We start from the raw sequence: 20,887 nt of genomic DNA on the forward strand, positions 1-20,887 counted from the left end.
AGGCATGGTGGGGCTACAAACAAAAAAGGGCCAATGTGATTGTGACCTGAAAATGGGTTTTCAATCTTTCAGAATTGCCTGGGCTTAGTAAAGGAGACATCTTCCTCAAGTTGCTCTCTGGCTGCCATTCTTTCAAATATTCTCTGAAGAATTCAGGTATCTAAACGATTTGAAAGGAGACAGGGTTCTGGGGGCTTTGTTGTTGTTTTTAGTAAGTCTTTAAGGCTCTTGGGCTTAAAGAAGAATTTGAAAAAGCTACTTAAAACTTGTGATTTCGATGTGATCTGGCTCTAATTGGCTCTTTTCATTTTAAACACTGATCCAGCTCCTCAATGGTGAATAGGACTGACTGCAGTAACATTAGGGCCTGATAGATCTGCCCTCAGACACTCCTTCAAGGACAGCCCCTCTTTTGTTTTACTTGACCTCATGATTATCTAGTTTGGAAGCACACAAAGGGTAACATTAAAAAAGAGAAAGAGAGTAAAAAAGTCCTGGTAATAAATGAAACACCCATTTTTTCAATTTGGTTTAAAACAGTGATGGAAAAGAAACCAATAGCACAACCTCAAGTTTAACAATTAAATAAGAATACTTGTATGTTTGTGTAATAACAAAAATCATGTGTCTTCATGGGCACACAAAAAAACCAAACAACAACAACAATAACAAAAAACCCAACAACCCAGTTTTTGCGCTCTGGATGGGTACAAATTCAATCCAAAGAAAGAATTATACAGCTCTTCCAAAGAGGGAAGCAAGTGACAGAGCAGATAAAGGACGAAGCTAAAGCTGGTTGTCTCACAATGGTGAAAAGCCTAATTGGGTTCTGCTATGGAGCTTTTGAACCCTAAATCTTCATTATACAATTCTAAATATTGCACTAACTGTTGCATATAAAAAACTCACTGAATGTAGGTGATACTTGGTAATATTTGTCCAGGATCTCCTAAATTTTCCCAAATGAGAAGTTTCGAGTGTTCATTCATTGTAAGTGCATAGCCACCTACTGCAGCTTGCAGAGTTTGGGGATCTTTTGGTGGACATGTGGAAGAGATGACAGACTATTTTCTTGTTTCTGCAACATTTCTTTTAGTTCCTTTGAGTATTGTGTTATTTGCCTTGAACATTCATCCAATAAAGACTCAGTGGTCTCAGTGTTGTGCCAGAGGAGGATCAGGTTGGATGTTAGGAAGAAATGATTCTCCAAAAGAGTGGTTCAGCACTGGCACAGGCTGTCCAGGGAAGTGGAGGTGCTCAAGAAATGTGCAGATGTGGCACTGATTGGTTACTGGGCAAGTAAGGTAGCTGGTTGGACTTGATGATCTTGGGGGTCTTTTCCAACCTTAGTGATTCTATGATTCTACATGACTTGCTTCCAAGTCTAGAAGACGTGAACAAAATTCATGACCAATTACGAAGGTGCACAGGGGAGCTCAAATCAATTCAGTCCCATACTGCAGTGGAAAATATGCCTCTGAAAATGAAATAAAAACAAACAAACAACAACAACAACAAACAAGTGCAGAGAAGCTTTAGGATTTGTTAGGCTTTATTTCTCAGGCTGCAACAGCCCTTTTTTTTCTCTTCACTCAACCTGACACTTTGACCAGAGAAAACTCCTTATACACCCCCCAATATTGATGTAGAAGCAAAAAGGTGAGGTTGGCACAAATGCAAGAGGAGGTGGAGAAGAAGCCTTCTTCCCTTCTTCCCATCACCAGCACTGATACAGCCCCTGAGAGATACAGCCCCACGTATGCCCTGCCTGAGAAAGCCATGGAAGGGCAGGAACAGCAGAGTTTTAAGGAAGAGACAAAGTTTGTAGAGAGATGTCATCCAAATCCAAAATCTCACATTCAAGGATACTTCAAATGTTTTTTACTTTTCTCCCACTCCTGTTAACAAAATATCTCAGAGTTACTGACAAAATGCTATACTTACAAATTCTGTTATTATGTGTATAGTTTTGACATTGTGTTGCTTTTCAATCTGCTCCCAGACCACCTGCATGCACTGCTCTCTGACAAGAGATTTCCCCAGCTTTTTGTTTTTTCACATTTCCACGGTCCTAGAAGGCAAGTTCTTCACCGTGTGTGATTAATGGACTCATCAGGTCAGTGTCTTCTGCTGCTCGCTTTTCATTAAGTCTCGTTAAAAATTAAAGGAGTTGTTTGGGAGAAACAAACTCTTACGACGTCCCTTGCTTGTGAGTTCACCCACCAAAGACACAGCATCGCTTCCCGGCAAAACAGACCCAAATTCATACAGACTTTGCTCAAGGCTTCTTTGTTTGGGAAGAAGAAAGTAAAACAATAAATAGTCCTCCTGATCTACTCCCAAGGGAATCCCCCTAAGTTTAAGCGCATTTTAATCTCTTGAGCCGGCAGCTTTATTAGTAAGCGTTTCCCGGTCTTCGGGGAAATCTAATTTCACGAACAGATCAGAGCCTCTTCAGACTCGTCGTGCAGTTGCCATCCACCGGAGGACAAACGGGGAGGAGGAAGTTTGTCAGAGGAGACCTTCTCCGAGCCCAAGAGTGATTACCAGAGGTGTCTCCACCGGCTGCCACCCACCTAAAGTCGATAGTACTCGGATGAGCACGCCGGTACGCACTATATAAGAGAAGCGCATGGCCTTGGCGGGCGCATCGCCCCTCTGCGGGCGCAGCACCGAGCGCCCCGCTCCGCGCCCGGCGGAGCCTCTGTGGGGACAGCGGCTCTCAGCCGACGGCAGCAGACGGCTCCTCGCAGCCAGCTCGGCGAGGTTTTTCTGCTCTTGAAGGTAAGCTGCTGCCTCTAAAGAGGGGGCCTTTGGCCGTGCTCTGCTGGAAAGCCCGGCGGTCCTCCCTTGTCCCCGGGCTCTGCTCTTCCCTAGCGCTGTCTGCGCCCCAGCGGCTAAGGGACAGATGGAGAGCCCGGAGCCGTCGGAGGGAGCCGGTTCGGGCTCTTGTTAACTTTTTCGCCCGAGAGGATTTGCCGGCAATGCTAACCGTGAGGCTGTTGGTAAATAACTGATTTTCTCTCCCTCCTCCTTAATCCTAACTGTTTGCTATAATTAGAATAGCTTACTTAGGGGTATTACGCTCCGCTTCCGAAGCCTCAGCCTCTTGTAACTGCTTTTGGCCTTTACACTCCGATTTGCAGCACTTTCCGATGTAACTCCCCAGGAACTCGCCACCGTCCAGGCGACCTCCCGTACGCTCCCGTCGCTGCTGAGCCGGCGGCTGCCTCCGCCACGGGACCGCCGGGGGGCAAAGAGAACCGAGCGAATGGCTCGCACCGCGCTACTTGCGGCGGGGCTAATAACCTTCCCCTAATCCGCCTCTAGAACGCGGCGGGGCCGTCCTGTGGCCGCACGTCGGAGCTGCGCTCCCCGCTCCTGCCGGCTCCCCGCGGGGCCGCCCCTGCCCCGGCGTGCGGGGGTCGGGCGGGCGCGGCATGGGGGGCGGGCGGGCGGGGTGCGGCCCGGGCCCAGAGTTGACCGCCTTCGCTCTCTGCCTCCTCCCAGCGCCGCAGAGATGCGAGGGGCGAAGAAGCGCCAGGCGCTGCCCGCCATCGTGCTCCTGCTGTTGGCCTCGGCCCCGCTACCGCCCGGCGCCGAGGGCAGGGACGTCCCCGCCGCGGGAACCGAGCGGGGAAAGCTCCTCGACCTCCTCCTGCAAGCCCTGGACGACGACGGCCGCCCGCTGCCGCCCCGCCCGCCGCGGCGGGACCGGCTGATCTCCCGGCGCTACAGCGGCGGCGCCCCGCCGCCCGACCCCCGCCCCGTCGCCGCTGCTGCCCCTCGGCCACCCCCGGCTGCTGCCGCCGCCCCGCCGCCTCCCCGGCTCTTCGCCTCCGCCCGTGCTGGAGGTAAGAGCCCGTCGCGGTCAGTCCCGCCGCCGCCGCGTACCCGTGCGGGACCGGCACCGCGGGGGTTGGGGGGAGTGGGAGAGTGTGCGATCGCCTGACCTCACGGGAGCTGCGCCATGGGGATCTCGGTGCCGAGGGAGAGAGGGAGGGAGGGGGCACTCGGGATTCAGCCTTCAGCTGCCGCTGACTCCCGGTCTCCTCTGAGCGCGCCTCCCAACTTCCCCGTGCTGCAGAGCTGCCAGCTCCCAGGGAGCCCCGTTCCAAAGTTAGAAGCGCACCTCTGTTTTGAACAGAGGAAAAATGATCTGAGAGGCAAATCTCCCGGCTTACTCCTAAAGACTTTCTCTGGCGTGATGCCTTTCTCTAGCCTTGTTCGGATGGATTCAGTCTGTGCACGGGAGCGGGTTCTGTCCTCCCGGAGGATGCTCTGTAGGGCGGAGACCTCACTCCTGGCCGTGACAAGTGGGGACAGTCCGAGCTCGGCTGCCCGGTGCTGGTCACAGACGGTGCTTGGCCAGCAGGTCCCATATCCCATATCGGCTTTTTATGCAAAGCCACACAAACCATTTCTGAGCTCCTGACTTGTGTGGATTAGGATGGTGCAGCTCGGAAGGACTGAAACAACGGTTGTGTCGTGGCTGTAGCCCACTCCTATTTTTCTCTTGACGCCTGCAAGAGACCCTACCGGAGGGAAACCGGGGTGTGGGAAAGCATGGGAGCGTGGCTTCTTAGCGATTTGCCTCCCTGGAGAGCACCCTTGTGGCTGAAACTGCTAGATTGCTCTTCTATGACCAGTGGTTCATTTTAATGGAAATTAAGCATCTCACTTCAGAAAACACTGACTGTGTGTGAAAAGTCCGAACATCAGCAGGTGAGTTTGTGATTGGTAGGACAGACACTCCCGCAGTGTGGTCATTGCACTGTCTGAAAAAGGCACCGACTGGTCCAGTAGTACCAGATTGGAGCATCCCCACAAAATTCCTGATCTCCTTCCTTTTTCAGAGGCAGCCCAAACCAGTTTGCCACAGATCTGTATGCTAACTGAAAAGATGTTGAAGGTTTTCAATGTGACTGGTCATGAGTGATTACTTACTGAGGCTTAATTCTTTATGTGCCTCAGGCAAACCTTCAGTGTACACTTTTCAAGGAAAAAAAATATGCAAGAAGGCTTTTTTCAAGGCACAATGTGAGGTGCCTTGCATATGCTTTCCTTTCAAGAGAATGAAAGAAGTATAAACTTGAGAGCAGTGATTGCTGGTACCAGGTGGCTTGGGGAAAAAATCCATTATGGACAATGGTATCCCCATTTGAGATGTTTATTCCTGACTGTATAGTTGTACCAAGCCATAAGATATTTATGCAGCTTCAAAGAGGAATTTTCTTGAATTCATCATATGTAATATATACATAATGAAGTTTGTTTTCTATTAATCACTGGTTTTAGTAAATACACTGTATGCTACAGGGGTGGAATTTTAGAACATCCTTGAAGTGAGAGGTTCCCCACTTATTCTTGGCACAGGTGCAGCATCCTGTGGCCAGCCACCAAGCTAGCTTTCTGCAGCCCAGAAAGGTCAGATCTAGGGTTTAAAAAATGATCACGTTTTGATATTTCTTCCTTCTGTTTTGAATGACAAATGGCCAAGATAGAAATTAGCACCTGTTGTAATGGTTATGTGTTTGTTTTTGGAGCAGAAAACAGTGAAAAGGCTATACTTACAAGTCTTCAGCAGCTGTAACTCCTGTCACCAGCACAGGAGCAGTGGATTTCTGCTCTGGCTGGAGGGACCTGAGGGTCAGATTCTCAGAACTGCTTATGTTCCCACCACTCAGGAGAGGTGTTACATTCAGCTGCTTGCTGAGCCAAGCATTTAACATCAGTTATATGTTTGGATTAGCTCCACTTGTTTCAGAAGATGAAACCCAAGTGTCTGATATAAAAGAGAACTGAGTAGCTCAACTGCTTCTTGCATTTGAAACACAAAGCATCAAGCACAGTCAGGCATATGGAATGAAAAGTATTCCTGTTTTTGTGTATTTTCCTGTTTTCTGAGGATGCTGGATGCCAGGAGGGTTTAATGTGCTTTCCCTCCTGTTCTTCCCTGGGGGCTGGCTCCAGCTTTAGCCTAACTCCACCATACTCTAATTCAGCTCATTGATCTGCACCTTCACACCCCTGTCTTCTTGTATTTTTATTCTTGGGACTTAGCTATTTGTGTAGTGAGGAGAGCTGGCCTGGTGTTCTGCTGGGTGAATCTCAGGAGGAGCATGATGAAAGTGGCAGAAGCAGAGGACGGGGGATGAAGTATTGAGAAGGGATGGAACATCATCCTCCTTGCTGTGATGGCTCAGGCCATAACAGAAAAGCACAACATCATGAGATTTCTTCAGTGAGTCTAGAGACAGAAAGGTGAGACACTGTCAGACATCCTACAGATATCTATCAGTTCTATTAGAAAAGATGTAAAGCAAGGCACGTTGGTCTGCGATGCTTGATCTGAAAGTGGCTTGTGGCTTTGGCATTGAGCTAAGTCATGGAAATAATCACCACACTGCTTTATGGGGGTTTGTTAGGGGTCCTCTAACTAGGCAGAATGGGCAGCCATCGAAATATGTTTGGCTGAAATAGCAGCACTGAAATGGGATGGACACTCAAACCTGCAGTGAGCTGTTGTGGGTTCCTGCCTGGAAATGACTCTTCAGGTCCTTTTCCCCTTAGGCATCAGAGATGCATCTTGTGCACTTTTTATTCATATGAAGATTTGCATCATGTATCTTATAGGGCCAGGAAAGGCACCCACACTTGCAATAAAGGCACTAGTTTTCCCATCACTTCATCTGTCTTAACATCTACATTCAGAAGAAATAATGTATTCCAACTATCCCAAAAGCAATCTTCAACTTCTGCTAGGATTTCTAGCAGGATTTCACTGAAAATACAAGTTGTTCCTCTTAGTTATTATAGCTAGTGGGGTTGGATTTTCTGTCACAACATACTTTACCTGATTTCTGTGAAGTCTCTATTCTTGAGATGTTTTTTTCTTATTTTCTGATTATTTTTTTCTTCTTTTTTTCTCTTCTCATGAAGATCCCATATATATTTTTTCACGAAGAGAAGATTCAACATCAAGTTATTTTGGAATATTGTGTCAGGGAACTAGAATAGTTCACCATTTTCCTGAGATTATCTTTGTTACCTTCATCCAAACACTTTCTGCAGAACCTACATAGCTTCCATATACTTAGATTTAAAGATGACTTGGGAAAAAATAAATCTGCTTTAACTATTCCTTTCCTTGCATATTCCCCATGCCAATGGAGAAATGAACTTCTAGACTTACAAGGGGAAGGGTACTGAAATTTGTCTTTGTGCTGAGAGACCAGCAAGGCGTTTTAAAACATTTTGATGAGTTACTTTTTAAGCACGAAGGAATGAAGATGAATACTGTTTTCAGTTTACCAGAATGTTCAAATTAGCCTCCTGAGCATATCTACTTCAGATTCTGAATAACATATTGGAACGAAAATTTGGCCCTCAAACTGTTTAAACTCTGTGGTTAAACTTAAGAGTTCAGCTTTGTGCCAAAATTTCTTACACATCAGCAAAAGAAAACTGCACATTGTGCCATGACACGATGCTGATTTAACCATTATTCATTACAAGTTATATTTGAAAGATATGTTTGATATTTTAGTTTTCAGTTGAATCAAAACCACTTTTTGCTCACTTAAAAAATCTCGTGATAGAGCGGAGACAGTTACAGTTGGAAGTCTCCAATTCTGCAAGACCTGCTGTGCCTAAGACTAAACTACTTCAGTGAGTGTAATTGCAGGTCTGGATTAAAAAAAGGATGCCACAGAAGAATGTAAACCTTGTCCTTAGGAAATGAAAATGTATGGCATGGAATAACACAGGTCTCTCTGTAATGCTTTTATCTTCTCCAAGTATTCTTATTAATTTTTAAAAGAAAGTGTATTATGTTAATAGAAATAGCTGATCCTTCAGAAGGGATACAGAAAAATGAGAGTTAATAAAAATGACATTTTCCAAAATTATGATATTATGATTACCAAAATGTAATTATATAGAATCACACAAGGTTGGAAAGGACTTGCAAGATCATCTAGTTCATCCATCCTCCCTTAATCATACCGTATATACATATATTTTTTTTCCGTTATAGTACTCATTCTCTTTGGTGGATGTGCTTTTCTGAAAGTGAACAAGGCAGATATATCTTGCTTTCAAAGGCTTAATATAACCAGTATTCCAAATGGTTATGGAGTTCACTTTTCTTTACTGTAACTGGGATGGGCATGATGTGTGAATAAATCATAACTGCATATGTGAGATCTAGTAGTTAGGGGAAAATATATTCTCATAGAATTAGCAAACTGAATGGATTATTGGGTGTAATTCCTCTCAGCAGAACATCTATGGATGCCCAGTAAGTTGTGTGCTGGGAGCAATTTAGATGTCATATGTTGCCCAGGCAAGTGGATACTGAGGCAAGGTAAAGAGGGGATGTGAGTTTTTCTCAATATCATGTTTCTGTAATCTGAGCAATTCCAATGAGTTTGGTAGAACTATCCCACTGATAATCACTGTCTCGGATGATAAAAAAGTTAGTTATATCCACAAAAATGCAATTAGGTTAGATTTTTTTTCCCCACGGTCTTTCATGAACAAGTCAAGAATGACTTTACATTAACTATACTGATAACATTTCAATCTCAGCCATAGGTGTGGGTTGTTAGAGTTAGGGTAGTATGGTTAGGTCACAGTTGAACTTGATGATCTTTAATGTCTTTTCCAACCTGAGCTATTCTATGACTCTATGTTTCTCAAATTTTCCATGATAAATTCTCCTAATCAATTTGATATTCGCCACTTTTTAACTCATGACATAATGTTTCCTGTCATAAAGGTTCAGTTCTACACTCCAAAGTTTTATTTCTGACAAGTGCAAATTTGTAACGTGCTTTTTCATCATTTTCACTATTTAAAATGGAATGACCCGGGACTTTTGCTCAGGACAGCTGTTACTTACCACAGTGATTGCTTCCACAATGTGTTACTTCTGTGTTAGTTCTCTGAACTGTAAGAGGTTAATAATCTTAGTGCATCTAGTCTACTTCCAGCTTTTGTAGTTTCTTAAGCCATCCCAAATGCTGCAGAATATATATACTCCTTCAACCTGCCATTGAGGGGCCTGCATCTGTCATTACATCCAGATCCTTCTTGGATACGATTTCTTTATTACTTGTTTGTCTGTTGCTACATTAGTTGTCTTATCTGCTTGGGTTCCTAGATGCATTGTGCAGTATGCCTTGTAACAGTGATGCTGTGATTTTGGCAAGCATGTTTACCAAACAGTGGAGATAGGCCTCTGAACGGAACTGATCTGAAATCTAGGATAAGCCAGAGGTCTTCATTACCATGGTAGGCGATGTTGAGCCTGTGGACCAACCCTGGTAGCTAATGAGTGAGCAATAACAAAACTATATTTGCTATTGTAGTGTAATTACTATACACTTTGGACTTAAAAGTAGGGGGGGTCCATCAGAACAGTCCTTAAAATAAAATATTTATATTAATTTTCAGGGGGCTCTGTTCTTATTTCCGTTGTGCGTAATGCAAACCAAAGGTCTCAGTGCATGGGCATATGATGTGCTGGCATATGGGGGGGGAGAAACCTTATGGAATTACAGTAGACAGGGTATCCAGTGTTTTACATGGCAGTATACGACAACAAGGGAAAAGAGATGAACTCAGCATATGCAGAAGTTTTTGGTTTTTTTTGCTCAGCTGTTATACCCAAAAATCCAACAATGACTTTCTTTTTCATTAGGATTAGAATTTTGGATTTGAAAAGAAATACCCTGTATTTATCGTGACAAGAGACGTAATTGCTAATATCAGAGATATTTTACTAATATGTTCAGTTCTAGCCCCAGAAAGATGACCAATCTTCACCAAATTACACCAGATTTGAACTTGAAGTACATCAGGGTTCCTCCAATGTGCAGGGCAGTGAGCAACAAATAAAGCAAGTTTCACTTCAAAGTAGATCCAAGTGCACAAATGCCTGTAATCCAGGAACTATGGCATGTATTTTGAATTAGTCTACTTTGGCGCTGTGCCTATGAACAAACTAAAGATTTGAATTTATTTATTTATTTTTTTCTTTCTTGTAGATACGAAGTTCTGATTATCATAAAAAAATTAAAAACAACAGCAGGTCTTGGTGTTTTACTAGTATGTTATTTCAGGTGTTAATTTACTGAAGGCTCTGAGAAGTATAAGAATGGTAGTACAGAAGTGTATAAAGGTTTGCAGGACATTTATTGCGTAGTAGTTAAATTTTTGGCCTTGAAAATACACTTCCTCAATTCTGAAGATTATTTTAATTTTTAAATATGTGTGTAAACATGGAGAGAGCTTTTTAAAAGTTGAGAAGAGCAAACTTATTAAATTTATGTACTTCCATATGTACAGGCACGTCATGTGTACACTTTCTATGTAGGACAGTAGCCACTGGAAAGCTGCAGAAAGAAAAGGGAGGCTGATTCCATTTCTAATATGTATTGTCACTGTTTTGAGATCATTCTTGAAGATGATCTCTCTGAGTGACCAGAAAGTACTTAAGGAGGTAAGAGAGAGTGTCTCCTCATCGTCTGCGCTACACCAGCTGTCTAGAGAATTAAAATTTTCAGTGATACTTAGTAATTTTCATGGTAATTTAAAAGAAAATACCTAAAAGGTTTGTGAAATTTGTTTTTTAAACACAATGTATTAGTGCACTTTAATGTCCATAATATATGCCTTCCCTTTTGGTAAAAACATTCTGTAAAGAAGAATAACATTTTTTTCATTAATTCAGCACTTATATTTGGTTTTGAAGATAGAGGAGAATATTAAAGCAGTCTGTTAGAAAAGATGTAACAGTTTGGAATGTATGCAGACATTAAAAGTGTTAAACAGAACTAGATTTTTTTTTTATTTGGTAGAAACCAAGTTTTCTGGGACAACTGTTCTGTTGTTGAAGATTCAGCAGTTAGCATGCATTCCTTGCCCATCAGACCACAAGTGAATCTTAACTGTTGAGGAGAACAAGTTGAACTTGAATCTCAGAAATGAGAAGAAATCAGAAGACGCAAAAATGGAAAGCATTTTGCTGGTAAAAGAGCAGCTAATCTCTGTTAGCTTCAACTGATGGTTAGGCATTTCTGTTCAGTTTAAGGATGCATACTTCATTTTGTCACTTGTGAATTAGAGGTTACTATTTCAGTGGAAGTTCTACAGGCTATTTGTGTTTTGGGGCGTTTTAATGTTGGTCAAATGGAAAGCAGTTGGTCTAGTCAGAGGATTGATTGAATATTGATTACATTTGAGGGTGCGATTCTTTCTCTCTAGGCTATAAACAATATTTAACACATGAAGGATCCAAGCATTTCATTGATTAGTGGACATTTTTATATTATCCTATATTTTATTATGTCTACTGGGCAAAAAATCCTCAATTACTCCACTGTCTTTACTCAAGAGTGACTAAAAATGGGTTTGTTTAATACCAACTTTAGCACCAGTGGAACATACAATTTGGAGTTACAAATTATGGTTGCTTTATAAACTTAATGCCTTGTTTTTAAAGTACAATTACAGTGGTGGAGTAAAAAAAACAATTACAGGAAGAGCACAACTCTGCACGCAAAAAAAAAAAAAAACTTCTGAATTTTTTATTGTAAGTCTCTTAGATCTTTCAGGATCTCTTAGACTGATCTTTTAGATCAGTTTAAGTTTAGTTAGTTAGATTGCATTTTAGGACGTGCTCTTCCTATGTAGTTCAGAATCTATGGGTTGAAAATAAACATATTTGATTTTGCATCACTATAGCAATTATTGTAATGTCTCTTGCAGATCTTACACAACTTTAGTGGCAACATGAAAAATTTAGTTAAGGCTTTGCTTAAATCATGCTTTCCTTTCTACCTGACTGTTTAATGTATAGATGACAATCAAAACAAAAACCTTACTGGAAATGCGTTAGACACATATATATATATATTTTTTCCATAAACCTTATTGTTTATGATAACAAGATATAAGAAGAAGAAACCTTTGAAATGAATTGTTAGGAAATGTGTGCTCATCAGTATATGTGGCAGCACAAGACTAATAAAAATGCTAAATCCCATTAAATTAACGGATTAAAATATCTGAGAAGATAGCTGTGATGTTACTGCTATAACTACGATAAAGTAGTTACTTCTGCATTGTCTTTTAATGACGTAGCATGTCTAACATGAGATGCTTCTCATTTGCAATTGAAATTTTAATAATTGACAATGTGTGTGTGTGGTTTTTTGTTGTTGTTTTTTTTTTTCTTTCTAATCACATGCAAGACTGTTCTCATCCATGGGGACATACATGAAAGAGAATGAGTAACCTAGGTCTGTTCATCCTGGGGAAAAGAAGACAGAGTGGGGATCTGATAAATGTTGATAAGTATCTAAGGGGGGATGGGAGGCAAATGAGTGAGGCCACACCTTTCTTAGTGGTGCATAGCAATAGGACAAGAAGAAATGGCCTAGAACTTGAAAATAGGAAGTTCCATACTAATGTGCAGAAGAACTTTACAGTAAAGGTGACAGAGCAGTGGTTGTAAAGTCTCCTTCTATGGAGATACTCAAGACTCATCTGGTTGCCTACCCATGTGATCTGTTGTAGAATACCTGCCTTAGCAGAGGAGTTGGACTTGATCATCTCGTGAGGTCCATTCCAAATCCTGCAATTCTGTGCTTCTGTGATTGTAATATTCTACCCATACAAGGAAATAAAGTTTATTCTCTTGTGCTACGCTTAGGAAAGATCTCAGAAACATACATTTTTAAGAATGGTGTTTTAATTTTGCCTCCACTCAGCACTAGCCTCTTCTGTCTCAGCACAGTCACAATAGCTACAGCTTTCTATCTACATGCTGAAACAGTCCTGTGACTGGAGATTGTCACCCAGAACACCTCTTGTGGGCTACTGTAGGCAGCAGTTCATAGTAGTGTTATGAAGCTTAGGTTTGGTATTGCCTCTCACTGCTTCGCGGTCCCCCCACCCCCAGAACTGTAGTCATCTATGTGAGGTTCTAGCAGCTTCTCCCAGAAGAAAACATAGCAAATCATTCTAAACTCAGTGTATCTCATGATCTTGAGCCTATCAAGATGCCAGACGAGTGTCAGACTCAAGTGGAAAGAAGATATGTAGTGATAGCTGTTTTAAAACCCAGAAAGACATAAAACTTCCTCAGTTCCAAGACGTGGAAAGAATTTTCTGTAATTTTGCTTAAGGCTGGTTCTTTCTACCCAGCAAATACTACTGAAATGTATGGCTTGCATATATTTTACACCTGCTTATGTTTCTCCAAGAGAAGACCTTGAATATCAGTGTCTAAGTAGCTCATTGTTCTTGTTGCATTTATATTTAATCCTCAAAATATTTAGATCCCAGTTGTCATTTCTAAGATATATTCTTGCATAGCTATAATAAAGTAAGATGACCTTAGCCTGGGCATGAATGTTCACTGAAAACATCTTTAAGATAGGAGTTCAGAAGAAGTGAGAATCTGTGAGTTGTTAATCTATTATGACATTTCTCAACCTGTTTTAATTCAAACAGAAATAGACATGTTTCTAAAATTAGTATAGGAAATTGAAATAAACTTAAACCTTGCAATTTGCATCGCAATCAACTTGGAGCGTATTCATCTTTCAGAAAGACTAAGGCCTGATTTAGCTCTGGTAAACTCAATCCCATTTCCTTTCACTCCAATAGAGTTTGCCTGTGTTTGTCAGTTCTGAGTTTGGCTTGTATGCAGTTGAGCGCATGTCATCAGCTTTCATTCAGATGATTTAACTAGTTCATGTATTCCTTTTGATGTATTGCAGCTGTTCTTGTGTTTAATTTATGTAAATATTCTAGAGTTTACATTTATTAGCAGCCATGGTAGCTGAAAGAGAATACTTGCATAAAGATTTGCAGTATCGCAAAAAGTGAATTTCCTCTTTATGTTTATCAATATCTAGTCTCTGTATCTCATTCTGAGAGTGACACTGCCTTTAGTCAAGTGCTTTTCAATAACTTTCCAAATATGATTTGGAGTCTCTGGATTCAGCTGTAATATCTGCCTTAATAGTTAAGTGATTTCAAGTAGCTGATAAATGAATAGAAGTTGTTATTTGTTACAGAAAAAAGATCTGTGAATAGTAAAAACATAGCTTTAGTAAATTAATGCCTCAAATAGTTTAGTCAGTCTATATGTCTCATTATTTTTGGTGAATTATCCTTTTATATTTTAATGAAAAATAAGCATTATAACATGTCTTTCCTCTTGGAAAGAGCAAAGTATATATTCACAACACAGTATTCAAAATAAAGAATGTTGCATAATACCATACAGTTTTCCATTTGAATTGCTTGAGGAATAACTTAACCTGTTTATTTGGATCTCTTAGGGAAAAGGAAAAGTTTTCATAAACTCATCAAGTCTGTAATTGTTTTGCGACTTTTCTTTTGCTTCTCAGGATAATTACATGTTTTCCATGTTTACATGTCTGACAGAGGAGAAAAGAAGAAAAATTGTTATTTTGAATTATGCACATGGTGCTTGTATTTGCTTTTGTTGCTATTCAGTGGGCTTGCAATACAAACTATAGTTGCTAAATTTTTCAAAAATAAAACTTGTCAGAATAGATCTAAAACTATATACATTTCAGTTTTGTTTTCTAGTGTGATCACTAATTGTAATAGCAGAAAAGTAATCATGTCCATTAGATTTGGCTTATTTCTTGATCCCACAGTATTTTCAGGTAGAAATAGAGATTTACATACAAGAACAGAAAAGGAAAGCCATGCTCCTTTATGTTCTTTTGCCAAATAAATATAGAGGTCTCCATAGGCAAGGATTAACTAATGGAAACATGCTTTCTGAGCAGCTACTGAAGAATTACTAATAAACATAATTATAGCTGAATTCAAGATATTCAACCTATTAAATATATCCTGTTATAATTTCATTACGGTTAGCTGAGGCCTTACTAGCTGCCGACAATTCAACCTCATTGTTCACGTCTTAATGAATTATTGGAAAGTGGCAGATTAGAAAGCAGTGGATTAGAAGGGACCATGGTATTATGAAAACTGCTCCCTTTGATGTTGTTTAGCTCCCAGGTTGACTCATTTTCTTGGCCAAAAATCTTAGTGTATGAAACTGTATGCCTACTTTTCTGGGCCATTATATGCTAGCTCATGCCTATTAGCCAAATGTTGTAGGTGATTATTTAATGTATCTTGCAAGCATTTAAGGATTGTATATTATAATATTATATAATATTATAATATTATTCTGCCCAGAAATGTAACACAACAGTGTTTTGGCTAAAGTTGATGCTGAGCTTCTGAGGTGTCTTACTGATGATGTACCTTGGACGGATCTTCAATGTGCTCCTTTTGTGGTATTTACGAAGACATACGTTATATACAAAAGCTTCTGGATTACTTAAAATTGAAAATTTATCTTTAATTTGAAAACACAAGTATGCAGGCTAAGTGTATTTTGAACATGGTAACCAGGGTTGTAACCAAACCTTTTACTCTTTCACATAAGAAGATGGCTAAAGTTCAGAGAGTGTAAAGGAGGAGGAAATAACACGAAAGCTGGTTTTGCCAGACAGGTAAAGACTTATTCATGCTGGGAGAATCTCCAGCTGGGAAAATCCACGGTTGTTATAGCCTTTGTGCCAACAGAATAGAAAAAAAGAGTTAGCTCAGAGTGGAGAATCTGGCTCAAAGAACTTAAAATAAATATCAGATGTCAGAGCTGTGACTTAATTGTTTAGCTAAGTAGATCATGTGAATTACACACAGATTGAGGACCTGTTTTTGCTTCTGTTGAAATCAAGGAGAACAGTATCAGGCTATGCTCTCCTTCCAGAGTTTTTCAGCGATCAAAACTGCTACTTGAGAGTACCACCTTTTCTAGAATCATTTTTGTACTGGTCAGAAATCCTAGAGAGCTGTTAGTGTGCAAGTAGTTTGTGTTTTATGACTGTAAACATAAGCTAAGACTTTAAGCAGAATGTATTTCCTTGTCAGCTTTTGGTTTTTATTTTAAATTTGACATGCAGACAGTGGCTTATAAGCCTCTAAATATGGCAAGTGGAATTCCAGATTCTGGCGTCAGTTTCTCATAGAAGCCAATTTAAAAAACATACATTGAGACATATATGTATTTTGCATTTTTAGATTGAAACTCTGACTATGTCAGAATTACACCTGCATCCCAACTTGAAGCATTTCAGCATTTTAAAATTTTCTATTAAGTAGAAAAAAATATATATTTAATGGATGAATGAAAAAATGAATGCTTTCCAGAGTAAAGAATCAGAAGAAAGACAAATGAAAAGTTGAAAGAATCGCTTGATTATGGACTCATCTGATTATCTTACATTCAGGAAGAAGTGAAAGATTTTGGGAGAAGTCTTCACACATGCAGCTGTTTTTGGGAGACATTAACATGCAGCTGTTACCCAGCTAAGAGCCTTCTTATAGCTCTACTGACAGGGAAATCTTGGTTAGACAGGTGACAGACAGAAAATTATCTTGAAAGATCTACAGCCAATTTGCAGGCTGACGTATTTCTGCAAACTGTGGCCAGATGATGAATGAATGTTGGTACAGTGAGTAACTGATGACATTATAAATGGAGTAAAAAGACATTACTTAGTGTCATATTTCTGGACATACTGGAAGATGCTGGTAGAAATATTCTGATTCAGGGGAACCTTTTGGTGCTGATCTCTGCATTCAGGCCTCAGAAGGCATCTGAGGGTGGCAATGAGGAGGGGGCTGGCAAGCACCGCTGTCTCCTGGCCAGCCAACATTCAGAGTCCAAGCTCATGACGATAATAATAACTAAAGTAATATTGTTAGTTCAGTCTTATATTCAGCATGATTTCTCTTTCTGAGTATATTTTCTGGGCACTTAATGAACAATTACTTTCCCTTCACAAATGATAAGTTAACTAAAGGAAAATCAAAGCAAGTGTAGATCAAAGACAGGAGGAACAAAGTACTAGCAGTATTGAAAACCTGTTTACAGCAGGTAAAATTCTACTCCCAATCCCCTCTATGCCTATCTCAGTCCTTTAGATGTGATTAATTACTGCTTCTGCAGCTCGGGTGAGTTAGCTTCTTTCGGCCTCAGGTTATGTCCTTCCCACAACTCAGTGTCCAGGCTCAGAGAAGCCAACTCTCTAGGGATAATCTGTTGCCCTTAAGAGGAGGCTGGCAACTTCTTTCAGGCTGTAAATAGTCACTGCTCTGCTGAGGTAGGAAGGCTTCCCTGGAATTACTGTCCGTGCCGATAGTTGTCTTCATAGCAACGATTGCTGCTAACTATTCCTGTCACTCCCTGCTCTCATTCAACAGCTTGGTGGAGACCAGCCAAAGCGAGGAGACCAAAGGGAGTGCAGTCAAAATGCAATGGATGAGTAGAGCATGGTCAGGGGACAGTGCAGATAGAAGCTGGCTGGATCCTTCCCCGGAATATGAGGTCTTTATCATCTTACCATGGCTGAAAGCTTTTCTACTGCTCAGATTTCTAGAGGAACTTACTGAAACGTACTTTTCCCCCACAGTCTCTGAAGAAGTGATGTAGGTAAGAGTGAAGACAGGAATCCTAGGTAGATGCCCATCTTCTGTGTATCCTGTGTAGGTGCTATAAATTATTTAATATGAAAACCAGATGCTTCCATTCCTGTTTCCACTACTTTTATTCTCTTAGTTCTGGATGTGTGTTCCTTTCTACTGTCACAAGGACTTCCATTTTTGTATGCTACTATGATGTGTATCACAGGGTGAGAAAAACTGAGAAATTGTGAGCAGTTGTGGTGTCTCAAAGATAGTCCTGCAAGTTCAAGTCAGAAAGTTGGATTATAAGAGAAAGAACTTATCTATCCTTCCCAGGTAGCATCATCATAAAATGAAAAGAAGCAAACTTAAGTGAAATATATATATATATTTGCTTTGTTTGCTCATACCATTTTGATTTTGTGAAAGTTTCTGTTGACAGACTGATTTCACCTGAGGCAGAAGAAAGGCAGACAGAAAAGTTTGTCTTAGAGGAGTTTGTATCACCTTCAACTCCTTTTACTTGTATGAAAGAACTTAGGTGTCTGACAGATTGTGCTTGGGAGATCTGTATTGTCAGGTGTGCCATGAAACTAGCTGTAATAGTACAGGAGTGTTGACAAGACCACTGCTTTCACTGTAGCTTGTGAGAGCCAGTAGGGACGTACAAGGGCTATGGGAATAAAGTCCAACCGCAACCTGACCATTCTACCCTAACTCTAATGACCCTTGACTAAATCATGTCCCTGAGCACCACATCCATCATTATTATACGTTTACAAGCTTAGATAGTCTTCATGTAATACTTAGCATTTCATTATGAAAAAGCTCTAAAGGAGTTTTAGCAGAGAGGACTCCTGAAAATGTTCTGCTCTCTTAAACACCATAGGCTATCACCTAATGGTGATGATGTCAGGACATAGATGAGATAGTTAATCTGTTGAATTCAAGCAAGATTCTCACTTAGAAGTACATGACTGATCCTACTGGATTTATTAAATACAGCCATCTGCTACTGCAGGTAACACCTCCTAGACTCTTGTTTATCAGCTTTTCAGAGAACTAGAATGTTCCTACCTAATGCAAGACTCCTCTTGCTTATCAGTTAGCAGTGATAAATAAGTATCTAAATATAACTAAATAAATATCTAAATATCTATAAATATTTATATATAAATATAAATATATATTCCTTGAAGTTCTAAGTCACATTAGCCTTGGTTTATTTTGCATATGATACTATTGATATTATGTTATAAAATATACAGAACCCACCAGACATTTTCAATAATAATAAACCTGAAAAAAAATGTAGGTCCAAAACAGCTTCTATTTTTCTATTTCAATTGCATTAAGGAGATTAAGGAGGTGTTAATCAGTGAGGAAGACTATGCAGCTGTGACTAATAGTTGAATTTACTATTCTTTGAAGAAGGTGTCCTTATTTGTTTATATGAGCTGTGTAAAGAAATCTTTTGTAGAATCCTTTTTTTTTTTTTTCTTTTCTTTCTTTTTTTTTTTTTTTCCCCAGTGCTTAGTATTCATAACACTGTAATTTTGGTAGGACCAAATAGATTCAGTTACTCTCCTACAGACTTCCTGTGAATATTAATTCCCCTGGATTTAAGGGAACTACTGATACAGATAACGCTTACCAGAGTGGGCAAGAAATAGGTGATGTCGCTGAGCAGAGTCTCTGGGATAAGAATGAGTGTCTGACTCTATGTGTGGTGGATTGACACAGGGAAGAGAGGGGGAAAAAGTAGAAATAATGAATAAATGCCTGACTAAGACTTTAGAAGCTGGTGTTTCTTTTTATGCCCACCTTCAGCACATTTATATACTGATTTCATTTAATGTAGTGTTCTTGCCAGCAGTGACTGACATAGCAGACTGGATCAGCCATAATGAAAGCAAGTCCTGTTCAATTTTCACTTTACAGTCATTGTACTTTTAAACTGACGGATGTCACAGCCCACTTCACCACTCAATTTCCTAAAGAATATTACAGAATAAAGACTTCATTTTAAATATGTAACACCACATATTTTATTCATAACTAAATTTGGGAGAATGTGAAAAGATACCAATTACTCAGCATGTAAATGGAGTGTTTTTTGCCGTGCTCACATCAGAAAAATATTACTGGAATGAACATCAGGGAAAGTAAACTTTCAGTCACCAGTTTAAGTATACTTGGAAGCATAGGTTCAAACTTGCACATGTAAATAAGCATGAAAGCATTTATTCAATATGGAAGTAGAACTAGCATTTTAGTACTTAACTAATGAGGTACAATTAAATATCACAGAGTGCATTCCAAATATTCCCTATAAATAATGTCAAAGTACTAAACAAAGGTTTCACGGACAGCAGATTAATCTAAAGAGATTAGAATACTGTTTATGCCAACTCTTGAACTAGAAGATAAATTGACCTAGTCATTATGAATTCTCAATTGCAACCCTTAAGCTTCAGGCTGGAGTTTGTATTGTGAGAATTGAAAGGGCTTCCTTGAGATGAGAATTATTGGGAATCCTAGTAAACTCAGCTTCCAGAGCAGAAAGGTATGTGCGAGTGCATTCAGCATACTCTGCATTCAGTAGATGGCAGTGGTATGCAGTTGTAGATTAATTCAGGATTTTCTCTTGAGCAGACGCTCTCACCTACATGAAACCAAGTAATTTTCTGTCTATTTCAGTCTTTTTTTTTTTTTTTCCCCCAACAAATATTAATATAGCAGGTCATTTTTCACCTGCTGGAGCAGACAAGGATACAAAATGCTAGAGATCTTTGCTAATTTACTGTAATCTTCATTACACAGCACTTGGAAGCATCTGGTAAGTTTTGAATTTCAAACAATGGTATTACATAGCGAAAGGAATGCATCTGTCTGGAGCATTAACTCATTTTCCATCTATGCTCTGTGGAACTTAGTATGTACACATCAAAGTCTCAAAATAAAAATATTCAGTAAGCGGGAACTGTGTGTGTTATTTAACAGAAGTAGTAACATGGTGACGTCCTGGAATACTGAGTACAGAAATAGAATGTTTTCCCTTGTCCACAGGAGCAAACTGCAAATCTGTTGGAGGAAAGTAGTGTGTGTGTTTGTTAGTGTAAGCAAACAAATGACTGAGGTAATTTGAAATTATAAAGCTTTCAGTTATGCAAACTTGGAAAAACCAAAGCAGATGTAGTGTTTATATGGTAGGAATCACAGATGAAGAGACTAAAAAATACTTAAATTACATTGCCTAAGTAGATATTTTCCTATATAGCTGTTATTTCTAATACTAAAAATTAGAACATGCTTCAAGATTCATGATTGTTTGTGATGGAAGGATTTGCTC

General features: G+C 40.0%; 1 protein-coding gene across 2 annotated transcripts in view; it reads left to right on the forward strand.

Annotated features, from left to right (window-relative positions):
• Positions 1–2,651: 2,651 nt before the first annotated feature.
• ALKAL1 (ALK and LTK ligand 1) overlaps positions 2,652–20,887 on the forward strand; it is a 35,056-nt gene continuing 16,820 nt past the window's right edge. The window contains exons 1-2 of one of the 2 annotated variants that reach the window (XM_085537381.1): positions 2,652–2,784; positions 3,511–3,854. In XM_085537381.1, the coding sequence (XP_085393507.1) occupies positions 3,521–3,854 (334 nt within the window). In that variant the 5' untranslated portion in view covers positions 2,652–2,784; positions 3,511–3,520. Of the gene's footprint in view, positions 2,785–3,323; positions 3,855–20,887 lie in introns of those variants that run through there. The other variant, XM_015855580.2, reaches the window with a different exon arrangement.

The sequence above is a fragment of the Coturnix japonica genome, chromosome 2, assembly GCF_054131305.1.
Source record: "Coturnix japonica strain WE chromosome 2, WE-NBRP24, whole genome shotgun sequence".
Lineage (NCBI taxonomy): Eukaryota > Metazoa > Chordata > Aves > Galliformes > Phasianidae > Coturnix > Coturnix japonica.